Below are 20,763 nucleotides of genomic sequence, written 5' to 3' on the forward strand. Positions count from 1 at the left end.
GGTCACATTTTTTATTTCACAAGGAGCGCCTCGCTCTCTTTCAATAGGATGAATTAAATGACCAGATTTAAAGACAATAGTCGATTAAAAGCAAGACTTATATACATCGTCATTTTCCCTCAAAAGTGCCAGAGATAAGTTACTGTCCTTGTCAGTATCATCCAGTGTGTGGGTGATTAACCACCCTGAAGCCTGAAGACCAACATGGAAATAGTATATGCCAAAACACCAAAATAGCCAACAGCAACAGGTGTCCAGACACATGCGAATGGGTTTGTTTTGCTCCTGGAGAAGAGTGGAGTGAAGAGGACCACACCACATAATGTCGGAATATGTTTAGTAGAGTCCAGAGACAAAGAAAGGATTCTTTCACAGGACCAGCAGCAGTGGAAAACAGGCTGAGGAGAGGCCAGTTTCACTTTTTTTCTTCTCTTTACACTGACGCAATTGTCAACATGTCAGCACACTCAAATTGCTTTCCACTGACATAATCACTCAAGAACATTTGTGATCTAAAATGAGGTGATTTTTTTTCTTTCCTTTTTTTTTGCAACTCAGCACAGCATGTTCTTGGTTTCCTGGGACTGCATACGTGCTTTTACCTCTCTGATCTTATGGGAATGTCTGGAATGAAGCCCCACCCTGAAATGTCACAAAGTCAGACACAGCATGCTACGCGTTTTAAGTCAGGACCAGATGGTTTTGAGTACAGAGCTCATTGCAACTTTTAGGAGTACCGTAGACACAGTTGTGGGAGAACTGTGTTAATTGTCGACTGAATACATTACATTTTTTATTTATTTTGGGGTATTTGGAAGAAGATTATCAAAGAAACAAAGAAAACACAATTAAGCACAGCAAATACAATAGAAAACAATAAAAACAATATTTAGAGCTTGTATGAAGCAGCTACCATTGTAGTAAAAAAAAAGAGACTTTTAGAGGATTTTAAACTGATTTCATGTTTAAATCCTTTACTACCACTCCTAACAAGCTCAGCTGTGTGCCTGCCTGCTCCTTAGGAGGCATTGCCTTCAGAGTTTTAAAGCCTCAGTCTGCTGCAGCATATGGTCGCTGTGTGTTTTGTTTGCACCTTTTTTTTTTAAATTTCTGGCTCAGAATTTTATTTTGGGAGCTTTGGAGTCAACCCAAACCAAGCGCCTCTTTCTTTTTTGGCGCCACACCGTCTCTTTAGAAAAGCAATGGCCCCCCTAAAGCCCAGTTATTTTCTTTATTTTTCTTTTTTTGTTCATGTTTGAGTTAATCGCCGTCCTGGGGAGCAGCAGAGGACTTGCTCAAAGCACAGCTAATTAAGAACACCTCAGTTTGCCAGATAACGGGCATCCTTCTGATATTCAGTCATCAACTGGCGGAAACAAAGCAATCATTGAAACGGTGAGCCAGGGCGGTCAGATTGTATGAATGTGGGACAAAGGTTTCACTAGTTAGTGAAACTCTCCGTTGACTAAGCACAATTTCCCAAGACTGTGCACTGAACTGAAGCGAGACATTAATATGTAAGATGGGAGCAGAAAAATCCCCTCAATCAATACAAATTCAAAAGTTGTGAAACTACTTTAATTTGGGTGACAAACTGTCCCTTTTTAAATAATTTGGTGCATATTTCTCTAACATAATGCATTCATCCACGAAAGGGATTCTCAACCAAAGTCACAAATACAAAAAAACATTACAAAATAAATCTGACGGGGCACAAGATCATAGAGACGCAAAGCTGGAAAATTGTTATTCTACCCAAAAGGCTTGGACCCACTGGTATAAAACATGTATTCACTCAAAAAAATAAAGGGAACTTGCATGTGATCATAGCGTCTCCTCACAACTTATCCCCAATACTTTGTTGTCCCTTTTGAATAGAAGTCAAACCATGATACTTCTCTGACAATTACCGACAACAGTGTTGGAGCATTAGTGGACATAAGATAGATAGATATATACTTTATTCATCCCCAGGGGGAAATGTGTTTGTGGCAGCAGCAACCAAAGTTACATAGGAGACATACACATATTATAAAGTATGAACAATACTCAATATATACAATAAAATAGCAAAGCTGCAAAGAACAGACATTCAGTGGCACATACTGAACTGGTAGATGCTTAGATGAGCACAAAGGTGCGGTCTTTCCAGAAAATTAGCATTTTGCTTTAAAACAAAGTGTGAAATCAGGAAATACTAAATGTGCTTGTCTACTATAAAGACATAACGAGGACCAAATACTGACATGACTGATGTTAAAGAGACTCATGTTTCCCTTGAAGAAAAAAAGTTGTTCAGTGTCCTTGAGTCTTTTGATAGAACACAATTTGATGTACAAGTTTCTTCTTCCTCTTAGTGTCAGATGTCTCATGTGTCTTCAAGGTTACAAATGTCAAATACTACTGAAGTAAAATATGTCAGCTTGAGACATAAAAGAGAGAGAAAATCACTTCACTACTTGAAAGCCAAGGAGGGAGCCAAGGACTGCATGTACTTCAGAGGTATTCCAGCAAGGAACCTGAATGATGTAGTCAGCCAGGTAGAAAAAGACCATATGCAGTTGAATTCTCAGATCTCGTGGTCTGCAGACGGGTCAAAAATGAAAAAGTCCTTTTTGGGATAGTACGAGTGCTTGCTTGACTCCTGGTTGATTGGGGTCAAGGAGGTTGTGTTGTGTCTGGTGCAGAGAACGTATTTGAAGAGTTTGATCAAAAGAGTGATTATAGTCTGTAGGTCCCAGATGGGACAAACACAGGTGTCTTGATTTGATGGCAATCAGCCACATGGACATAAGAGGCAGAAGGTCAATGTCAGGGGTCTGAAACGGGGCCAACAAGGTGGCTGTCAACAGCAAACCCGGCTCGGTCTGCTGGACACAAATTTTAAGAATTTATCAGGGTGGTGAAGAGAGAAAGTCCCAATCTGGACTCAGAGACTTTGAGGCGCGCTCCCGCTAACTCCGTGAGGGTTTAGGGCTGTCCCACTGTCACATCGTCAAGTGTTTGAGGGCTCTCTGGCAGACATTTTGAGCCCTTTCCATAAGACGGCATTAGATGCCGACTTTACACAATTTCAAGCCCTCACAGCCTCTCACACTCAACCATTTACCAGGTGACGTCAGTAAGTCCCTAAGGGTTCAGGGTTTGAGGGCTTAGGGATGACATTGGGATTGGGCCGAGTTTAATGTACCTTTCTGAAAATCAGAGGAATCAGGGGATGGACAATTTGTGTTTCTCTACACAAAACCACTAGACTGCATTTTGGGACTGTTCCATGTATCTGTGAGACTTGCATCTTTTACTTCATTCGAAATGGCTCCGACATTAGCAAGGTAACGTACATTTTTCAGTATTTAATTTAAGGACTCAGAAACTTGCCAGTGTAATGCAACTAAACTTTATGTTGCGGTGCGACCAGTTTTAATTCCGTAACCGATAAATCTCCACTTTAAGCACCTAGCATTCTAACTAGGGTTTTTACTTGTGAAGAGCAGGTGCAGCTGCACACAAACACAGGTGTTTTCACTTGTCCTGGCTGATTAGACCTCTGCTCTGCTTCATGCTTGGTGGAGTTGTGCAAGGAAGGAGGATCTAATGAGGCAAAGTGACGACACCTGTAAAGGGACCTTAATGACTTCTGTTTCTTTCCGACTGAAATATGGTGTTTTTGGCTTGAAATACTCAAATATCTACATAATGCTGCATCTTTCTGTGACGAAGAACCAACCTTTGCATTGCTTTTAAATCATGATGTGACACTATAAGCAGGAGTCTGTCAATAGTGGCCATTAAGTTTAAAGATGGGGCTTTAAATCCTGAAAGCATCTGTCAAATGTTGTCACCGCTGCCTGCAAGAGGACATCCATCCCATATGGCTTTATTGTCACAACAGCTGAACCATATGTTGAGAATTTAATTGCAGAGTTTGGTTCTAAACTGATGTATAGGCCGACAACGCTGGAGCAATTGAGTGCTATGATAATTAAAGCTGGCTTGAAGCAGAACCATATTGTGGGTTTTATCAAATTTATGGCTCATGTAAAGACATTTGCCACAAAAATGGGTTTGCCAGAGACGGCTTAATTGAGCGTCAAAGAACAGATTAAACACTAAATGCAGCAACTGTTGTGTGCAAGTGTTGTGCAAAATAAATTACAATGTTTCAGTTTGAACGAGTCCTGCGTCATATCCAACACGTCAAATCTGCACTGAAATTTATGGTACGCTGAAAGGCTGGAGGTCATTTGTGATTTGCTTGATCAGCACAACAGGCGGCTGTCATGATTAATGCTGTGAGACATGAAGACACGAGTGTTGGCTGGAATTTAAATAAGGATACAGACACACATGCATATATCACACATTTTAAGTTAAGAATTCTCCAAGAAAAATACATTGTGCTGCTCTGATGAGGAAAAATTGTCACAGATGTGCATTTGAAGCACGTTGGTCGATGTTGGGACTGCATTAAGAGCGCTGAGAAGTTAGTGCTGCCATGGAACATCAGGACATGAAATGTATGCACTTTAACACTTTAATTATACATATTTCTGTGAAATGGGAAATATGTAATCTTTGTCTCAAGTCAACTTTCTAATATTGTTTTTGTATCTAATACACTGCCTAAAAAAAAAAAACTCTTGGAAAGGAACAGTCCCCTGTGTTTTGTTTGTTGTTACCTTGATGGATGTTTACGCTTCACTGTACAGAATGACGTATGTGGGCAGAGTTTCCCACGAGAAGTCTGTTTCCACATTCACCTGCTGAAGAGGGAAAGTTTCTCTGCGCACCTAAAAGCTCAGTTTAAGACGTGTATGTGCGAGCAGGATTTTGTGACATCACAACTAGTTTGGAGCCAATCACTGTTCAGTATGCAACTTCCACAAGTTCGGTGTGGAAACTTATACTGAGAATAAACTTTTCTGTGAGAGAAGACATCAGCAGTTAAGGTGTGGAGACATTAAAATGCACACTATTATGGATTTGTCAATAGGGGCGAAGGAGTTAGGCTAGATGTAGTGAACGATTGTAGAACAACTCGGATTCAATATCTATCTTTACTTAACATTAATACACAAAAAAAACTGCACAAATCCCAAACAAAAAACAACAAAATAAATACCCCAATTGGATCGCGACATGAACAACATTACTGTTTTGTTCTTCTTTATGGATCAAATGTGACCCTGAAAACGCTGCTTTTCATCTTCCAAAATACAAACTCTCTGTATACATCGCTGCCTTGTTGCTTCTCGGATCAAACCCGCTTCAGCTTATGTGTGCCTAAAAACTGCATCAGAGCTGAGTGCATCTCGGGGTCCATTTGCGTCGCGTTGCAGCTTTAACCGGTCCATCATGCCTTGCGGTGTCCCAGTTCAGTTCCGAGGCAATTTACAACCAGCGCTGTGGTCTCCCCTCGCTGGTGGGGCAGAGCAGCAGGCTAACGGGAACAGCGGCAGATGTTGAGAGCCCCACGTCGGATGTCCAACAACCGGCTGGACGCATGTTTACATCCGCACGGGCGATACAGGCGGGGACGCGCGCACACCGTGCACTCCAATGCAGGCGCGGAATAAACAGGATCTCCCGCATGTAACCCGCAGAACAAGCAGCTGAAAGTACCGGATTTTTTTTTATCCCAGAGAGAAACACTGAGGCTACAGCACAACAGGAGAGTTTAAATGCTCTGGTACTCGGTGATCCATGGCTGAATGCAGGTATGTTGTTGGGGATTTACACTGGGCTGAATGTAGGCAATGCATCTAGCTCGAATGCGTCAGTCCAGGCAACATTTTAAATATGCTGAAAATAAGACAAGGTTGTAGGCTATTAAATGACCTTAGTTATATCATTTCATAGTGCATGTTCAGTGTGTTGTTTATTTGGAAGACAGGAGAACACAGAACAATCACTGGTCAGCTGTAGTTGCATAACTTTATTTCGCAATTGGGTCACATGTATTCATGTATTTCTCCTTATCCTCCCTTTTTCTAAATACTAATGAGGCAGACTATTTTACAACGTTTAAACTTAACAGAAGAATACATCCTTAAATGGGAGTGATTCTGGTGTTCCACATGGTAACATACCTGATGCATGAGCCAGCAGGAAATGAGTAAGTGGTCAGTGTGAGAGTGGATCTGCTGAGCCTTGCAATGATGGATCTCTTAATGGAGTTGGGCAATAAGCGCTCACTCAGCAGTGGCTTTAATCAGAGTTCCTTAATCTGAGTCATACAGCTCCAGTAAGAGAGCAGGAAGTCCTTGAAGTACACCTGTGATATGGAATCAAGAGTAAAACTCATAGATAGTGCGTTTGTGGCAGGAATACTGTGCAAAAAAATCACTGAAAGAACTATTTATTCACTTGTGTGTAGAACAATATAACATATTATATAGTATTGTTATGTTACTTGACCTACTATTGCACAAGAGAATTTGGCATCTGCAAAAATAACTTTTGTACATGATGAATATCCTGCCTCTGCCCAATAGTCCATGTCTCCTGTTTGGGTTTTGTCTATGGATGGTTAAGACCATTTATTGTCAAATAAAATGCTAACTTATAGCAACTATTTTCTCAATTTATCTTTTGGTATATCAAATGTAAAAATAAATGCAGAAAAATGCCTGTCTTAAAGCACAAGGTGCCATCATCAAATTGCCTGTTTTGCCCTAATAACAATTTCTAAACATGCATATTATTCAGCAGTCCATCCTTACAAATTAATTGAATAATGAATTGATCAAAAAGTTGCATGTTGATTTTCTGTTTTGCTAATTCATGAATTGCTTTAACTCTGTGAGATAGCATTAGGAATAACCGGATCAACAACTGTATTTTTGATTACCTTTTTTAAAATTTAAATAATACAAATCGAATCTCAAACTTTATACAAATGATTGATCCCACAATGCTTTTCTAAACTAGTAAACATGCTAGACATGTGCTCCTAAGGCACAAAACTGTAATTTAACAGACTTTGCAGTGTAAACCCTGTCCAGACTGCCCCTCCCACCACCTTCATGTCAGCTAAGCTCCGAGTCTTACAGGGTTAAAGGCTTATTGTCTTCACCAAGCTGATTAGTTTTAACTTTTGAGACTGCAAAGTGGCAGTTTGGTCTCCCAACTTCAATATGGTTATTGTTCCGGGCACTTGACGCAACGCTGAGTTCTATTTCAAAGTTGTTTGTCTTCAGCAGTTTATTTTGATGCATGATAGTGGAAAGTGTGTCTCGTGTCCACTGCCATACATACCGTTTTCAGATTAAGATGTCCACCCAATGGCAGGTGTTACATGCACGTAAAACTCACAGGGAAATCTTCCATTGTATCTGGCAGAATAGATTGTTGATGGTTCCTGAATGGAAACCTGTTCTGTTCGATTACTTCCTGAATCTTTTCACCCAACTTATTCCAGCTTTATGTTGAACCTGCACCTACCTCACACTCCTCAACTAATGAAGTTTATGTGGAAGTAGCACACAGCTGCAGCTAGCAGAGCACACACATGGAGAGATTGAAGCAAAGGTCGTAAATTTAAAAGAAAATGGGAGGTTTCAAGGTGTCTGTTTTGATCCAATTTTACGTTTGAATCATTTTAATACCTTTGTCAGACTTCATGGTGGACTAACAGTGTATGTAGTGGGAACAGAGAGAAGAAACAGGAAAGATGAGGTAGTGTTGTATGATGTGGGGCTGAGTGCCAACTCAAAATCAAAGTCAGGAGCATATTATTGCGAGGGCCACTGAGCCCCCGCCATGCTCCATCAAGAAAAGTGACATTTTGTCCGAGGACACGGGTCAAATCATAATTTAATTAGCATTTTATTGGAAATACCTGCTGACGTGCAGACCTTGTGGCGTGGATATGGATGCAATGTGGCTCCTCCACTTTGTCATACACTGAAATATCTGAACTAGTGGAAGGATCGCCATGACATTTTGTGCAAACTTCACGTTCCCTCAGAATAAATTATGAAAACCTTTTGTCTATAATCAGGTCAAAATTGGTCCAAACTTTGTTTCATGCGAAGTTTGAACTTGACTTTGTGCTAAGTTCTTTTTTAGCAAATGTTTGCATGCCAACACGCTAACTACAATGGTGAACATGGTAAACATTGTGCCTGATGCCAGCGTATTTAGCATGCTGCTGTTAGCATTTAGCTCAAAGCAACGCTAGGCATTGGTAAAGTTTCTCAGGCTGTCGACTTGTGTTCACATATTTGCTTTGGCTAAAACATCAAAGGCTTTATATTTAAACCAATGAACATACTTTCATTGTATTTTTAACCTTTTTTCATAGTTTGGGGGAAACAAACTGACTTGTTGTAAATGAGGTGTGTGTTTATTCACTTAAATTACTTGTACAGCCAGAGATGAATTTCCCTTTTTGGAGGATAACTAAACTGTATGACAGCTCCATTTAAAACTCACTTAATTTCTACCAACAGACAAACTCGTGAGCGTGAAACGTTCCAGCAGCAACACCCCACCATCGCCTGAGTTTGAGAAACCCCGCTGCAATAGTAGTAGTAAACACCTTCAATGTTTTCCTGCAGCCCAAATTCAGAGGAAACAAAGAGGAAGTGACAGGAAGGTAGGGGTTGCTTCTTAATTGTTAGCGATTGTTTGGTCTACTTTCCCAGACCGTGCCCTCCAATCAATCCAGTCATCTGTGTAAGGCCTTGGACAAAGCCAGAGCCGTGTCGCCATGGTGAGGGATTGTTTGCATCCAGTCATGCTGCTAGCCATGTGGACACACACACACACACACACACACACACACACACACACACACACACACACACACACACTGCAGCATGCTCTTTTGTCTGTGCACCCCTTGTTCCCGTGGACCCCCTCCTGCTGCCTCAACCTCCTTGTTGCTTTAAAAATTGGGCCCTGATTGCATCATCGTTGTTGTTGAGCTGCTCAGTGCTGCTGCTGATTTAAAACGCCACATCTTCTTGACAAAAACGTCACTAAAGTCACATTTAAATATAGTTTGATTCCGAAGTATGCTAAGATTTATGCACATACAATTGGTGCTACTTTAAGCATACTATTAGTCGTTATCTTGACATTTTAAGTACTTAAACACACCTAATTTAACTTGGTGTCTCAAAATAACTGAAATAAAAACATATTTCAGTAATTGTATATCATTAATACATTACGTATATTGTTAGTATGTCAGCAATTGCACACTTCAAGTACATTGTTCATGCAGTAGTTCACATGGCAGTATAGTTAAATGAACCACAATGTATTTATTTCCACAAAGCTTTACCCTTAATAATAATTACATTCCACAGTGAAACTCGGTGATCATCATTTTATTGTGTGCTGTTTGTTGTTGGCAGACTGCTGGTGAGATGAGCCAAGGTCAGGGGGTTCAAACTCAATCAATGAGTTTGTTAAAGTGTAATTACATGATGGAGTGAGAGAGCACTGGGCTGAAGCAAGGCAGGAAATTAACTCTTTGGTTGGCATTCTGAATTTAAACCCATATTTGTAGCTGGTGTGATATTAAAAGCTTTTCCTTTAAATCTTAACATCTGTGTACCTTTTCTTTAATGCTCATCTCGGATATTGAAAGAGCTTTAAATGGTATTTTTGTGCTGATCCGTTGAATGAATATCCCTCCATGTTTGAGGGATTGACATGTAAGGAGTACTGACTTGCCAAGGCTGTCCCCTCCCTAGAGCGGCCTTCTTGTGGCATCCTGAGAATGAAACGTTAAGGGAGGCTGACTGGAGTCACCACTAAGTTTAGCTCGACAGCTAAGCAGAGAAGATACAGTCATGTGTGAAACCACATGGCAGGAGCAAAATTGTCAACCCCCAATAATATACACAGCCTCACACTGATAACAGTTTAAGGCTAAACAGAAGAAATAAAGATAATTCCACCCAGCAGTAGCTTTGTCTGTTAGATTTTATTGTCCTGGATTCTCTATAAATGGATGACTGTGAAGGATTCAGTCTGCAGTTGGAATGTGAAGCATTGAGTCTGTGTTTCTTAAACTGTGACGAATGGAAAATTAAATTCCAACGGCACCTTTTCCCCACAGGTTCGGAGGTTACTCACTGTGGAGACGTGTCACTCAGTCTGACACTAAATATGGAGTGTATACATTTACAAGGACCTGAACTGAAATAAAACCACACGTGTTGCAGCATACTAATTTGTGTACACTCACCATGTAGCATGAATGATTTATTTATTCACACTCAGCGCAGCGGGGGGGGCTTCAAAGTGACTAATTTAGATCAAAGACATAACCAGCGAAAAAAGTAATGAAATGGCATGATGAAAATACAGAACAATATAGCAGCAATGGCTGTTGTGACAAGAGGCACAGAGGTGGCTGAGGCGCAGGCGAGCCTTTTAGGGATTCAAGTGTCGGCAGTTATTAGCACGGTAAAGAAAATCGAAGCTCGTTTCCACAAGGAAACAGACTGCAGGGTTGATGCTGTTGTGCAGAGAATTCGATTAGTTTGACATTGACAAACCCCGACCGTCAGGTCCCAGCTTCTATATCCTGTCTCTACTGCTCTCAGGTACAAGATTTACTGTAGAGCCCTGAAGTCAGCTATTGAGTTTTCATGAAAAGGCTGTTTCGTCATAAAAGATCAAAGAAAAAAAACCTATAGGTTGACAACATCTGCTTCTGCACAGCTGCCTGTATCCCATATGCACTGTGTGCTGTTTCTCACACCTCCTAGCATATGTTGTGATATTTGTGTCAGAGGGCCAGTGGGAGCATGCGAGTTCAGCAAATGGTACAAAATAACAACTCGGTGTCAGTGGATTTTGAATGTTTTCTAGCTTCAGTGGTCACATTTGATATTTTTAGTGTCTGCACTAGTGTAGCCAAGAGCTGCCTCCACGGATCTGAATCGAGGTTCAATTAAATATAACTGTTACCTTGATGGAAAAGGTGACTTGTAGACCTGAAAAGACACTCCAAGCTGTCCTGCTAGACTCATGTCTCTTTTTAGTGTTTTTTTAAAAATAATAATATAATAATGTCTAAATCTTCAATCTTTTAATGTATGTGCATTTGCATATTAAAGTATCTCATAATTGGACTTGGATGCAGTGAAATCTGACATTGCTGCAGCTTAATTTTCTTTCTGTTTTGATAAGTTTGTGATGATTGTATCACAGGCGAGTGAATGACTTCAGTACGACTTATCACACAGATGTGCACATACCAAGCTTGTATGTGTGTGTCCGTGTGTGTGAAAGAGGGAGAAGGAGGGAGCAGATTTACAAGCTTGTGTAAACACTGGCTCTTCCTGGTGAGATTTCAATATCAACCATTAGTGAATAAACATTGCATCACAACATTTCAACTGCAGCTGTGACAGTTTAAAGGCATCATCACATCATCTGTTCTAGGATATTGCGTGTTGTGAAACCATGTCATGGAGCTTTTGTTATGGAAACAAGTTTGTTTTGAAATACTCTTCAAGTCAAACTTTCCCAATGAACAAAGCATTCAGATTAGAAATGCTTTTACTTGATGGACCTCTAGCTGAGTACATAATCTTTCAATAAACGTGACGTGTTTCCTGCTGACTTTCTGCCAGAATGAATATTGTTTCATATGCTTTTCATCCCAAAGGTTGTAGCAAGCCTTAGGCATTCTTTGCATTATCCATCTGTCCCCTTACTGTTTCACCTTCATTCCCCCTTTATTCTTTAATTTCCCGCCTTTCTTCCCCCATTGAGCTGAGCTCTATTCACGGGTTTAGTCTCATTTACTGGCAACTGGGTTCAGATGTATCTCGCAGTAGCTGTCTGCAGTTACAAATCATCCCGTTCCCCACCAGAGGCGGGCCTTGCCCTTACCAGATGCCTCTAGTGCAGAGGAGTGAGCCACGTAATGCAGTCTCAGTAGGAAAAAGGCCTCGAGGGGGACCGGTTTAATTGCAGGAGGGATTGGGGGTCCCGTTCCAGCTGTGATGAAGATGGAAGGCGCCTAACTTGTTAAGGGAGGCCTCAAGCGATATGAAAGTCAAGGATCAGAGCTGAACTGATGGCCCGTTCAGGAAAAAGGAGGGCTGCTGCCCAGTAGGGTTGCAACAGTTTGAGCATTAGGCACCAGCTCCTTCACTGCTCTGTTGCACTGGCCCTGTTGTCGTGGCCTTGCCAGGTTTGTAATGACTGCCTCTCTGCTGAGGCGCTTGTGTCAGCAGTTTTGAAATTGCTCTCATTCTGTGTGCATGCAACTGCTGGGAGCTTTGCTGCACCGACACCAGCAAATGAAAAATATATTGAATGAGGCCTGTAGACGGTCACAATCACTGCACCACAAGTGTGTTCCTGCAGCAATTCATCAGCAGCTTTAAAGGAAACTACTTTCGGATGAATAAATGTTGCAAGTTGTTCATTTAGAGGAGGCTGGTGTCACTCCACCATGTGATGCCTGGCTGATATTTTTAGAAAGACTTTCGCTCTTTCCATCTGTATTGCAGTAAGTCTGTTGTCTAGTGGTTTTAAAGTCATTCTGGGAAGTTTAGGAAATGACGAAGGTTGAGAAAAGGTTTAAGCGGAATTGGATATTGTCACTATTTTGCAAAAATTCTATTGGCTAAATTAATGTTTTTAAGCACACTTCAAAACAAAATTAATTGTTGAACCTGAAAAACACAGGCAAGCTGTATACACACCGTTTCCATCTTATCGCCTTATCAAGTTGTTATGGCTAATATGTTAGCAAACAGTTGCCAATCGACACATGATGTTAACTCATTGTTAACGTAGAAGTATCAAGTGCAGCTTTTACAAGTGTTTACAGGAACAACAAAGTTAATTGCGCTCAATCATGTTTTCTTTTTTTCTTTTTAAGGATGGACAGTTAAACATCATTAGCACCCTCTTGTGGTGTGGAGGAATGAGGGCCTCTGGATGAAGGCCATGGAGCTGAAAGTTTGGGTGGACGGAGTGCAGCGCATCGTGTGCGGCGTCACAGAGTTCACCACATGCCAGGAAGTGGTCATTGCTTTGGCACAAGCCATTGGTAAGCTCAAAAAGACTTACTACAATATGAGAAACAGTGTGCTCACCTTGTGTTCACAGGGATTGATGCTCGAAAAAAGAGCTAGCAACACAAGAATATGAGCTGTAGGTGTGAATTATTATTGGCTATATGCTGGGGAGCTCGCGGCCCAATATAAATAAAAAAACTAATAACATGACAAAAACCACCAACAAAAAGAGTGGATTTAACCCTGTGAGATGAGACCGTCTCCATCTGCCTCTTTAAACTTAAACTAAGGTGGGGTAAATTATATTTAGTCCCACATAAATCCTAATGGGATTTTTTATTTGCTATGTGGGTTGTGGGTTGTGTCCGATATTGGTCGGGCAGTTTGTCAGACATAGTGGAGATGATAAATTGCAGTAAAATGAAAAGTGACTCGAGGGCAGAAAGAGATTTTCACCATAAATGGGCTGCACAAAATGAGATGAGTCATGCTGCAGACTTTGGTATATTTACAATTGCAGAGAAATAAATTGACACTCTGTCTCAACGTTACTAATTGCATGGATTTTGTTGTGCTTATAGCTGTGAAGTCAATACCATACTAATGTATGATTTCATCAAATTGAAAGATTTCAAGGATTTCTCACCAACCCCAAAAACATAGATGTTTCTCAGAGCTAAAACCCGTCTTTCATGGTGCCAGAGTAGCAAAAGTTATGGCGTTCACTGTCCTTTGTGCTCTCTGTGCCTTTTGTCCAGGCCAGGACACTTTGATGTGAATGGCTGTAGTGATGAATGCACCTCTTTTACAAGGACCCTCACTGTGTGAGACGAGGGTGAGGGTCCGATGGGCAGTTTTACTCTTATCTATATGTGCACAGACAAGAATGCAGGCGCGCACACACACAGAGCCGTGAACCATTGCACATAGCCCGTTTCCCAACACAATCACTGTTTGTTGAATTGAGTGTTCCCACTGTTAAGTTCTTTTACTAAACATGCTTGTGAAGTTCTTTAGAATTACCAATGCTGCACACGGGTGGGAGAGTTGTGAAAGAGTTGAGTCTGTTCTTTATTTCCTCTTTCTTGCAATGCACTTTGAACTTAAGTTTTTAAAGCGTGCTTATGGTAACTTCTTGCCAACGGAAGTTTGAACCATGCCAACCTACACAAAGAAGTACCGTGCCAAGTTACTTTACGGGCCTCAAATTCAATTCAGTTTATTTTGTATAGCCCAAAAGCACAAATTACAAATTTGCCTCGGAGGGCTTTACAATCTGTACACATGCGACATCCCAGGACCTCACATCAGATCAGGGAAAAACTCCCCCCAAAAAACTGAAAAAAAACCTTTCACGGGGGCAAAAAGGAAGAAACCTTCAGGCGTGTCGTCAGCATAACAATGAAAGGGAATTGTGTTTGTGATTCATGAGTCCAAGGAGGCCAAGAATAGGTCTTTGAGGTGCGCCGCGGGCCAAAGGGACCCCCAAAAGGAGAAAGCAATACCATTTATACAAAGAGTTTAAATTGAACAAGTTTGTGCTGAATCAACTAAAGGCATCATCTCTGTTTTAATGTAAAAATAATAAAACATTGATTATATTGTTTCTAAATTGTGATAGGTGGATTGATGTTTGTGACATCACCTGTAACCTGCACCTGAGCTCCACCCACTTAAAAACATGAGGAAGAGTACTGAGAAAACAATGTAATAAAAATCTCTGTAGTACCTCATTGCTCATAGTAAGAAGCTGATCGAAAATATGTTATCATGACCTTTTTAAGTTATCGTTCAATTTCTATAATTTATCATGTCATACTTTTTCTCGTTTTGTCCCAGGACGAACCGGCAGGTACACCTTGATCGAGAAATGGCGTGAGACAGAGCGCCACCTGGCACCGCATGAGAACCCTGTGGTGTCTCTCAACAAGTGGGGTCAGTATGCCAGCGACGTCCAGCTCATCCTGCAGCGAACCGGCCCGTCTGTTAGCGAGCGGCCCCCCTCTGACGGGCAGGCTCGCGTCCCAGAGCGAGGCTTCTACCGGCAGAGCCTGCCACCTCTGGCCAAGCTCCACCCGTCAGGGACGGACCGCTCGCTCAGACGAAGGGAACCCAAACGCAAGTCTCTGACCTTCACTGGGGGGGCCAAGGGTCTGCGGGACATATTTGGGAAAAGCCGTGATGCTGAAGGTAGGGTGTTTTTAGTTTTTCTATATTTTTTTGAGTTGTGTACATACTGTCAAAAGTCCTGTTTTTACTTGACCCTTCTCTTTCATTCCCTCTCTTCCACAATCAAACAACCATCCTTTCATCCAGCCAAACAGCCCCAGCAGAGGGGTGTGAGTCTGAACCTGTGCAGGGTTGGTGTTGCAGTAGCATCTGTACCTGGCAGTCCAGCCAGAGAGCTGAGCCGGCTGGTGCAGCTGCAGAGAGACAAACTCCAGGCCCTGGAGAGCCGTCTGCTGGGCTGCGAGGCCGAGCTGCAAGACTGGGAGGAGGCCGCCGGCGAGGTTGATGAAGTGAGTAAAACCACAGCTGCCAGTGCTGTTACTTACAGGTAAAGATGATGTGTGCAGATCCATAACACCTGCACTCTATAACCTCACAAATGCATTACATTCTATTGCATTCACACAAAGCACTGGTCTCTCATACTCTGCTCTGGTGGTTTTCTGATTTAGCCGTCGTACTACGCCCAAAGTAGTTCATTTTAAATCTCCATAGCTCAGCGGGCGCTGACGGGCTGCAACGCCAGGCTCCATTCACAATTAATAGCATTCTATCACTGTCCCAGTGTTTGAGTTTGTATGTGTGAGCGGCCATGTGTAAATGTCTTTTAAGCCTTTACCATGTTTTTTTAAATACATTTTTAATATTCTTTTTGGGGCTCGAGAGTTTTCACACAGAACCATTTTTCTCTTACCAGGGAGGAAATGTGGAGGAGGAGCTGCTGCTTTTAGAGCAGCAGGTGAGGAGGAACAATGCAGAGATGGAGGAGGAGGAATTCTGGCAGAACGAGCTGCAGATTGAGCGTGAGAGCGAGCGGCAGCTCCGGCTGCAGCTCGTCGAGCTGCAGAGCCGCGTACGCGACTGTGAGGCCAAGCTCTCGGAGTACTTGGCACACATACAGGTGAGCGGCTGGGTTTATAAACGGCATGAAAAGTGGAATTACTTTGTCTGTGAAGACCATTTCCATGCCAGTTATTCCATTTGATTAATTACCTGTCATGTTCTGTAGAGCATGGAGGGCGGCCTGGAGCAGGAGCAGCTGCAACAGGAGGCTGAGCTCAACAAGAGGGTCAATGAGGAGGAGGTACGATCTGGTCTATTTTGGTCTCCAAATAAACACCCAACAGAACTTAAACATCAGTTCAACAAACCCCTCTATGAGATCTCATTCAGGTCTCTACAGCTGAGGACCGTTTCCGGTGTCTGTCATACAAAAATGCCACTTCACAGAATGAATTCATTGGCTTTCACAGCGAAGGATATTAAAGAATGAAAGAGCCCTCCTACATCTCCACTATGAGGATCAGTTGCATTTGCCCATTACTCCTTTTTTAAAAAGGTTATGATGAGCTTCGGCTTTCTCTCCTCACTTTCCCCTCTGGATTTCAGGTGCAAGCCCAGCTGGAGAACGTGAGGGCAGAGCTTGAAACGCAGAGCCAACACACGGCTCGGCTGGAGAGCAGCTGCCGGGCGTTGGAACGCTCACTTGGCCAGTCCAGCAAGAGATTGCAGGTCAGCTCAGATTCTGCTAATTCTTTTTTATTTTGTTCTTTTTACACCAAAGCTTGCAAATTGTCAGGAATTTAAAGCGCTCTTGGCAGCTCAGAATACATAGGGAGGATGTTAAAGTTTTATTCAGCAAATGGTTTTAAAATGCTGCTTCAAAAGTTTCAGTGCGGGACAATCTAGTCCTCTGCACACAGGTAGAACCATAGAAATCTAAGCTCATTTAAGTTGTGGGCAGTGAAGCGAAGTTTAATCTCTGCCTAGCGGGGATGTGCATTGGATCCTTGGCTGCGTGCATCCTTGTATGAAGTGATATTCTCTCTGTATAGGCGAGGTCCAGTAGGGTGTGGGAAGCATGAGGTAATGAGACGGGGAAGGGAAGGAGGGTAGTACAGCATTCTTCGTCTGATTAGAGAGGGGCCTGAATAAGTACACAATCCCTCTCCTGCAGTTACGTAACCATCTGGGCGCTAACTCCTCTCTTTAGCTGCCTCAACTGGGTTATGACTTCTGCAGAGATCCCGAGCACAGTGGGATCCCTTATTGATTTCCACATATAAAATCCACCTCAGTTAAAAAGCAAATGTTTAAATGGGGTTAAATGGATGCAGAAAATATAAAATAAATTAGGTACAGTGGTTGAATTCATGCATGTCATCAGTATCATCAGACCAATTTATGTGGTAATTGCTTTGTGTTTTAAAATAAGTACTCATTTAAATGCACCTTGAGTGTATTAGTTATCAGTCGTGGCATAGACTTAATTTAGTTGTCATGATGATTTTGTTTCTTCCCAGGAGAAGGAGCAGGAGCTGGAGCAGCTGACTAAAGAGCTACGACAGGTCAACCTGCAGCAGTTCATTCAGCAGACTGGTACCAAGGTCACCGTGCTGCCTGCTCAACCTGCAGGAGAGAACCACAATGGCACGTACAAATACACACGCACACACACACACACACACACACACACACACACACACACACACCAGCAGAGACTCAGAGCCGTGCCACATTACCATCGCCTTGTTCAGAAAGAGCAATTTCATAGTTAACCTAATTTTTTACTGAAATGCTTTACACACATTGTCCTCACATGTGTATGTACACAGTGCCCCCTTGTGGTCATCCTTAGAAGGACATGTTGGACTGTAGACTTGAGCTGCTGAGGCAAGTGATTTGGTCCATGTAACCACATTACATGGACCAAATCACTGGCAGCCCTAAATGGAAAGGAAAATCCCTGTTTTCATTCTCAAAAGAAAAATCCCCTGGCAAGTGTTTTGTTTTATTAAATGTACTATTAATAGAACACATATGCACAAGAAGCTCAGGTGCTGGGAGAGCGTCAAGGTCCAAGATTACAAGAATGTTGTGTCAGATTGTTAAATCAATTTGTGTCCTTTTTTTTGTTTTGTTGCCCGCTACAGAAGTGGACTCTGGTTCTCTGAAACGACTTGCTCGGCTTTTACCCAACGACCTTCGTACCCTTCAAAGCGTCGTGACCTCCAGCCTCAACCCCGAAGGCATCTACGTCTGACCCCACACTTCGTGGGGAACATTATTTGAGCAGCAGGGTCGACCTGAAAGACTCTCCAAACTGCTGAAATGCTCTTGAGCAAGAAACTGAGACAAAGTATGGAGGATGAGTCGGGTTCTCGCATCTGTTTTGCATCTTTCTTGCTCCGCCTCCTCTTCCAACTTACTAGGACTGAGAATCAAACTGATGTCAAAATCCATTTTCAAAACTAACATTTTAACCGTCTATACTTCAGTAGGTGAGTGAAGATTCCTCTTACAACGACTCACAAGCCAGCAGATGCATTTTTGTTGCCTGAGGAGGCAAACTGATGAACTTAATTTTTTCTGTTGTGAATCATAAAGTGGAGGATGCAAAGCTTGCACATATATAAACCTAATCCATGCACGAGCATGCACAAACACTACACCTGTGCTATAACCATAGCCATATCTGATTGCCTTACTCTGGTGTTTAAAACCAGACGTCAATAATGTCAAAAGAGGTAGCTACTAAACTATGCGCCATATACATTTGATAAAATGCTTGGCACCAATTCAGGTGACACCCAGTCATCGTTAACTGATGTCAGTGTAATTCAACAGTGGCTCAATCTTTTGCTTTTACATACGTCATTTTTATTTTTTTATTTTTTATATTGGTTTTAAACAGGAATGCATTTGCTTCATATTTCCTGTGTTTTGACAAAAATGGAAAAATGTTTGCCCATCATATAAAATAAATGATAGAGGAGAAAATAATGGAGGAACATCTTCAACTATTGGACATTTTTGGTGAAATAGTTTGGCTCCAGGTTTAGTTGTATGTCATATTTGGTGCAGAGCCATTAATCTCTTCTTTGTTTCACTCGAGCGCTTTCTCCAAAAGCTCTGAAACATGAAAGAAGCTATGAGGATGAGTGATGAGAGAGGCCTCTGTGCCTGCAGTGTGAATCCAGCTTGGAAAGTTTGCTAACATTTATTTCATACCCAGTTTAACCACCAGGTGGCGACTAAACATATATTATTCAGAGGCGTGAAAGTTAACTGTGTGAAAGTTGCCTGAGGTCTGATGTTATGTCTATTCCCTGTCGTGGGTCAAACATGACTGCATATGTTTTTTGTTTCAAAGTTCAGCACTTAAACCTCATAGTTTGTAATCTGAAGTGCCACTTGGATAGTTTGACATATTTCACAGTGTTCAAAAAACACACAAACAAAACAGTATTACACTCACATATTGCAATATTTTTGTTCCACCTGATTTTTATAATGAACTAAAGATGTCTCTTATGAACCAAAGCCAGTGTGAAAAACTATTAGTTAGATGAATGTACTTTTTTTATGTGAATGCAACTTATACCCGTGAAATATACCAACTCGAGTCACATATAGTCACGCTTTCAGGTTTCATGGTGTGCTGTGCCAGATGGTTGCGCTCTGTCTTGTTGCACCTTGACTTCCAAAAGTCTGGTTGATACTGCATTTGCTCATTTCTGATTTGATGATTTCTCAACACAGAATAAAAGGAGATTTCTCAGAGGAATTGTCGGATGAAATTGACACAAACTGTGTGGCAATGTATGGGCTCTCATAGGGGTCCATACACTTTTGAACTTGAAGCAATTTCAATGTCTGTGGTTGTATTTTAAACCTGTGGGGAAAAAAAGAGGTTTGGAAGTTGTTACTCCGTAGAACAGACTTGTAGATGTGAGAGTCTAAATATCTTTTCACAAATTATAGCAATAGTACATGCATGTGTGGGTATGCATAATTACTTTACTTTAGTGTCAGAAACAGTGTGGGAATTTAGAGTACTGAGCTTCACACACAACTCGGTTACTTTCCACCAGAGAAACCGTGCACAATGTACATCAAAGATGAGGCTGTATGAACTCTAAGTGCATTCCTTATGTACAATATATCATCAACCCCCACATTATGATGTATTATTATAGGTTAAGCTACCCAACACTATCCTGCAATCCTGCAATTTCCCCACTGCGGGACTAATAAAAGATTATCTTATCTTATGATGTAAAAGTTTTCAAATTAGCTCCACTTTTACCAGCTGCAATATTAACTGATGTGTTTGTTTATTTACACAATATAATAAGTACATTTCCACTGAAAGTTAATCCTGATGCTAATACTTTAGCACGTCTGCAATACGGTGGTAGTTCCACTTTTTTTTTTTTTAACCACTGATTGTTTGTACACATCTTTTTTTAACAACTTTAATTTCTTCCGTTTTCACATGTTTACAAAGCGTGATGCACAACCACAAGCTTTGAAATGGTTTCAGCAGCTCGATATCTTATTGACCCTCACTTGAGCCCACAGGAGGAACCTGGTATTTGTACTGTGAGAGATAACGAAGTGAGAAGGATCTTCGTTGTTTGCTCTGCGGTACAAAGGTAACTTGAGGAATTCCCATCACAACTTGCCAAACTATTCTCAGAAATTAACAGAAGTTCTCTTTTCTCGCCTCCTCCTCACTCAGTATGCAGCA

The 20,763-nt window shown here is 41.6% G+C and overlaps 1 protein-coding gene across 1 annotated transcript; it reads left to right on the forward strand.

Moving 5' to 3' along the window:
• Window positions 1-12,921: 12,921 nt before the first annotated feature.
• On the forward strand, window positions 12,922-19,776 carry rassf8b (Ras association domain family member 8b; the record flags this gene model as incomplete). The annotated part of the gene is made up of 8 exons (XM_079235771.1): window positions 12,922-13,033; window positions 14,841-15,191; window positions 15,318-15,520; window positions 15,928-16,131; window positions 16,240-16,314; window positions 16,620-16,742; window positions 17,534-17,660; window positions 18,164-19,776. 8 exons carry the CDS (start codon window positions 12,922-12,924, stop codon window positions 18,271-18,273), a joined length of 1,305 nt encoding a protein of 434 aa, XP_079091897.1. The 3' UTR covers window positions 18,274-19,776.
• Window positions 19,777-20,763: the final 987 nt, after the last annotated feature.

The sequence above is a fragment of the Taurulus bubalis genome (genome assembly GCF_910589615.1).
Source record: "Taurulus bubalis genome assembly, chromosome: 20".
NCBI lineage: Eukaryota > Metazoa > Chordata > Actinopteri > Perciformes > Cottidae > Taurulus > Taurulus bubalis.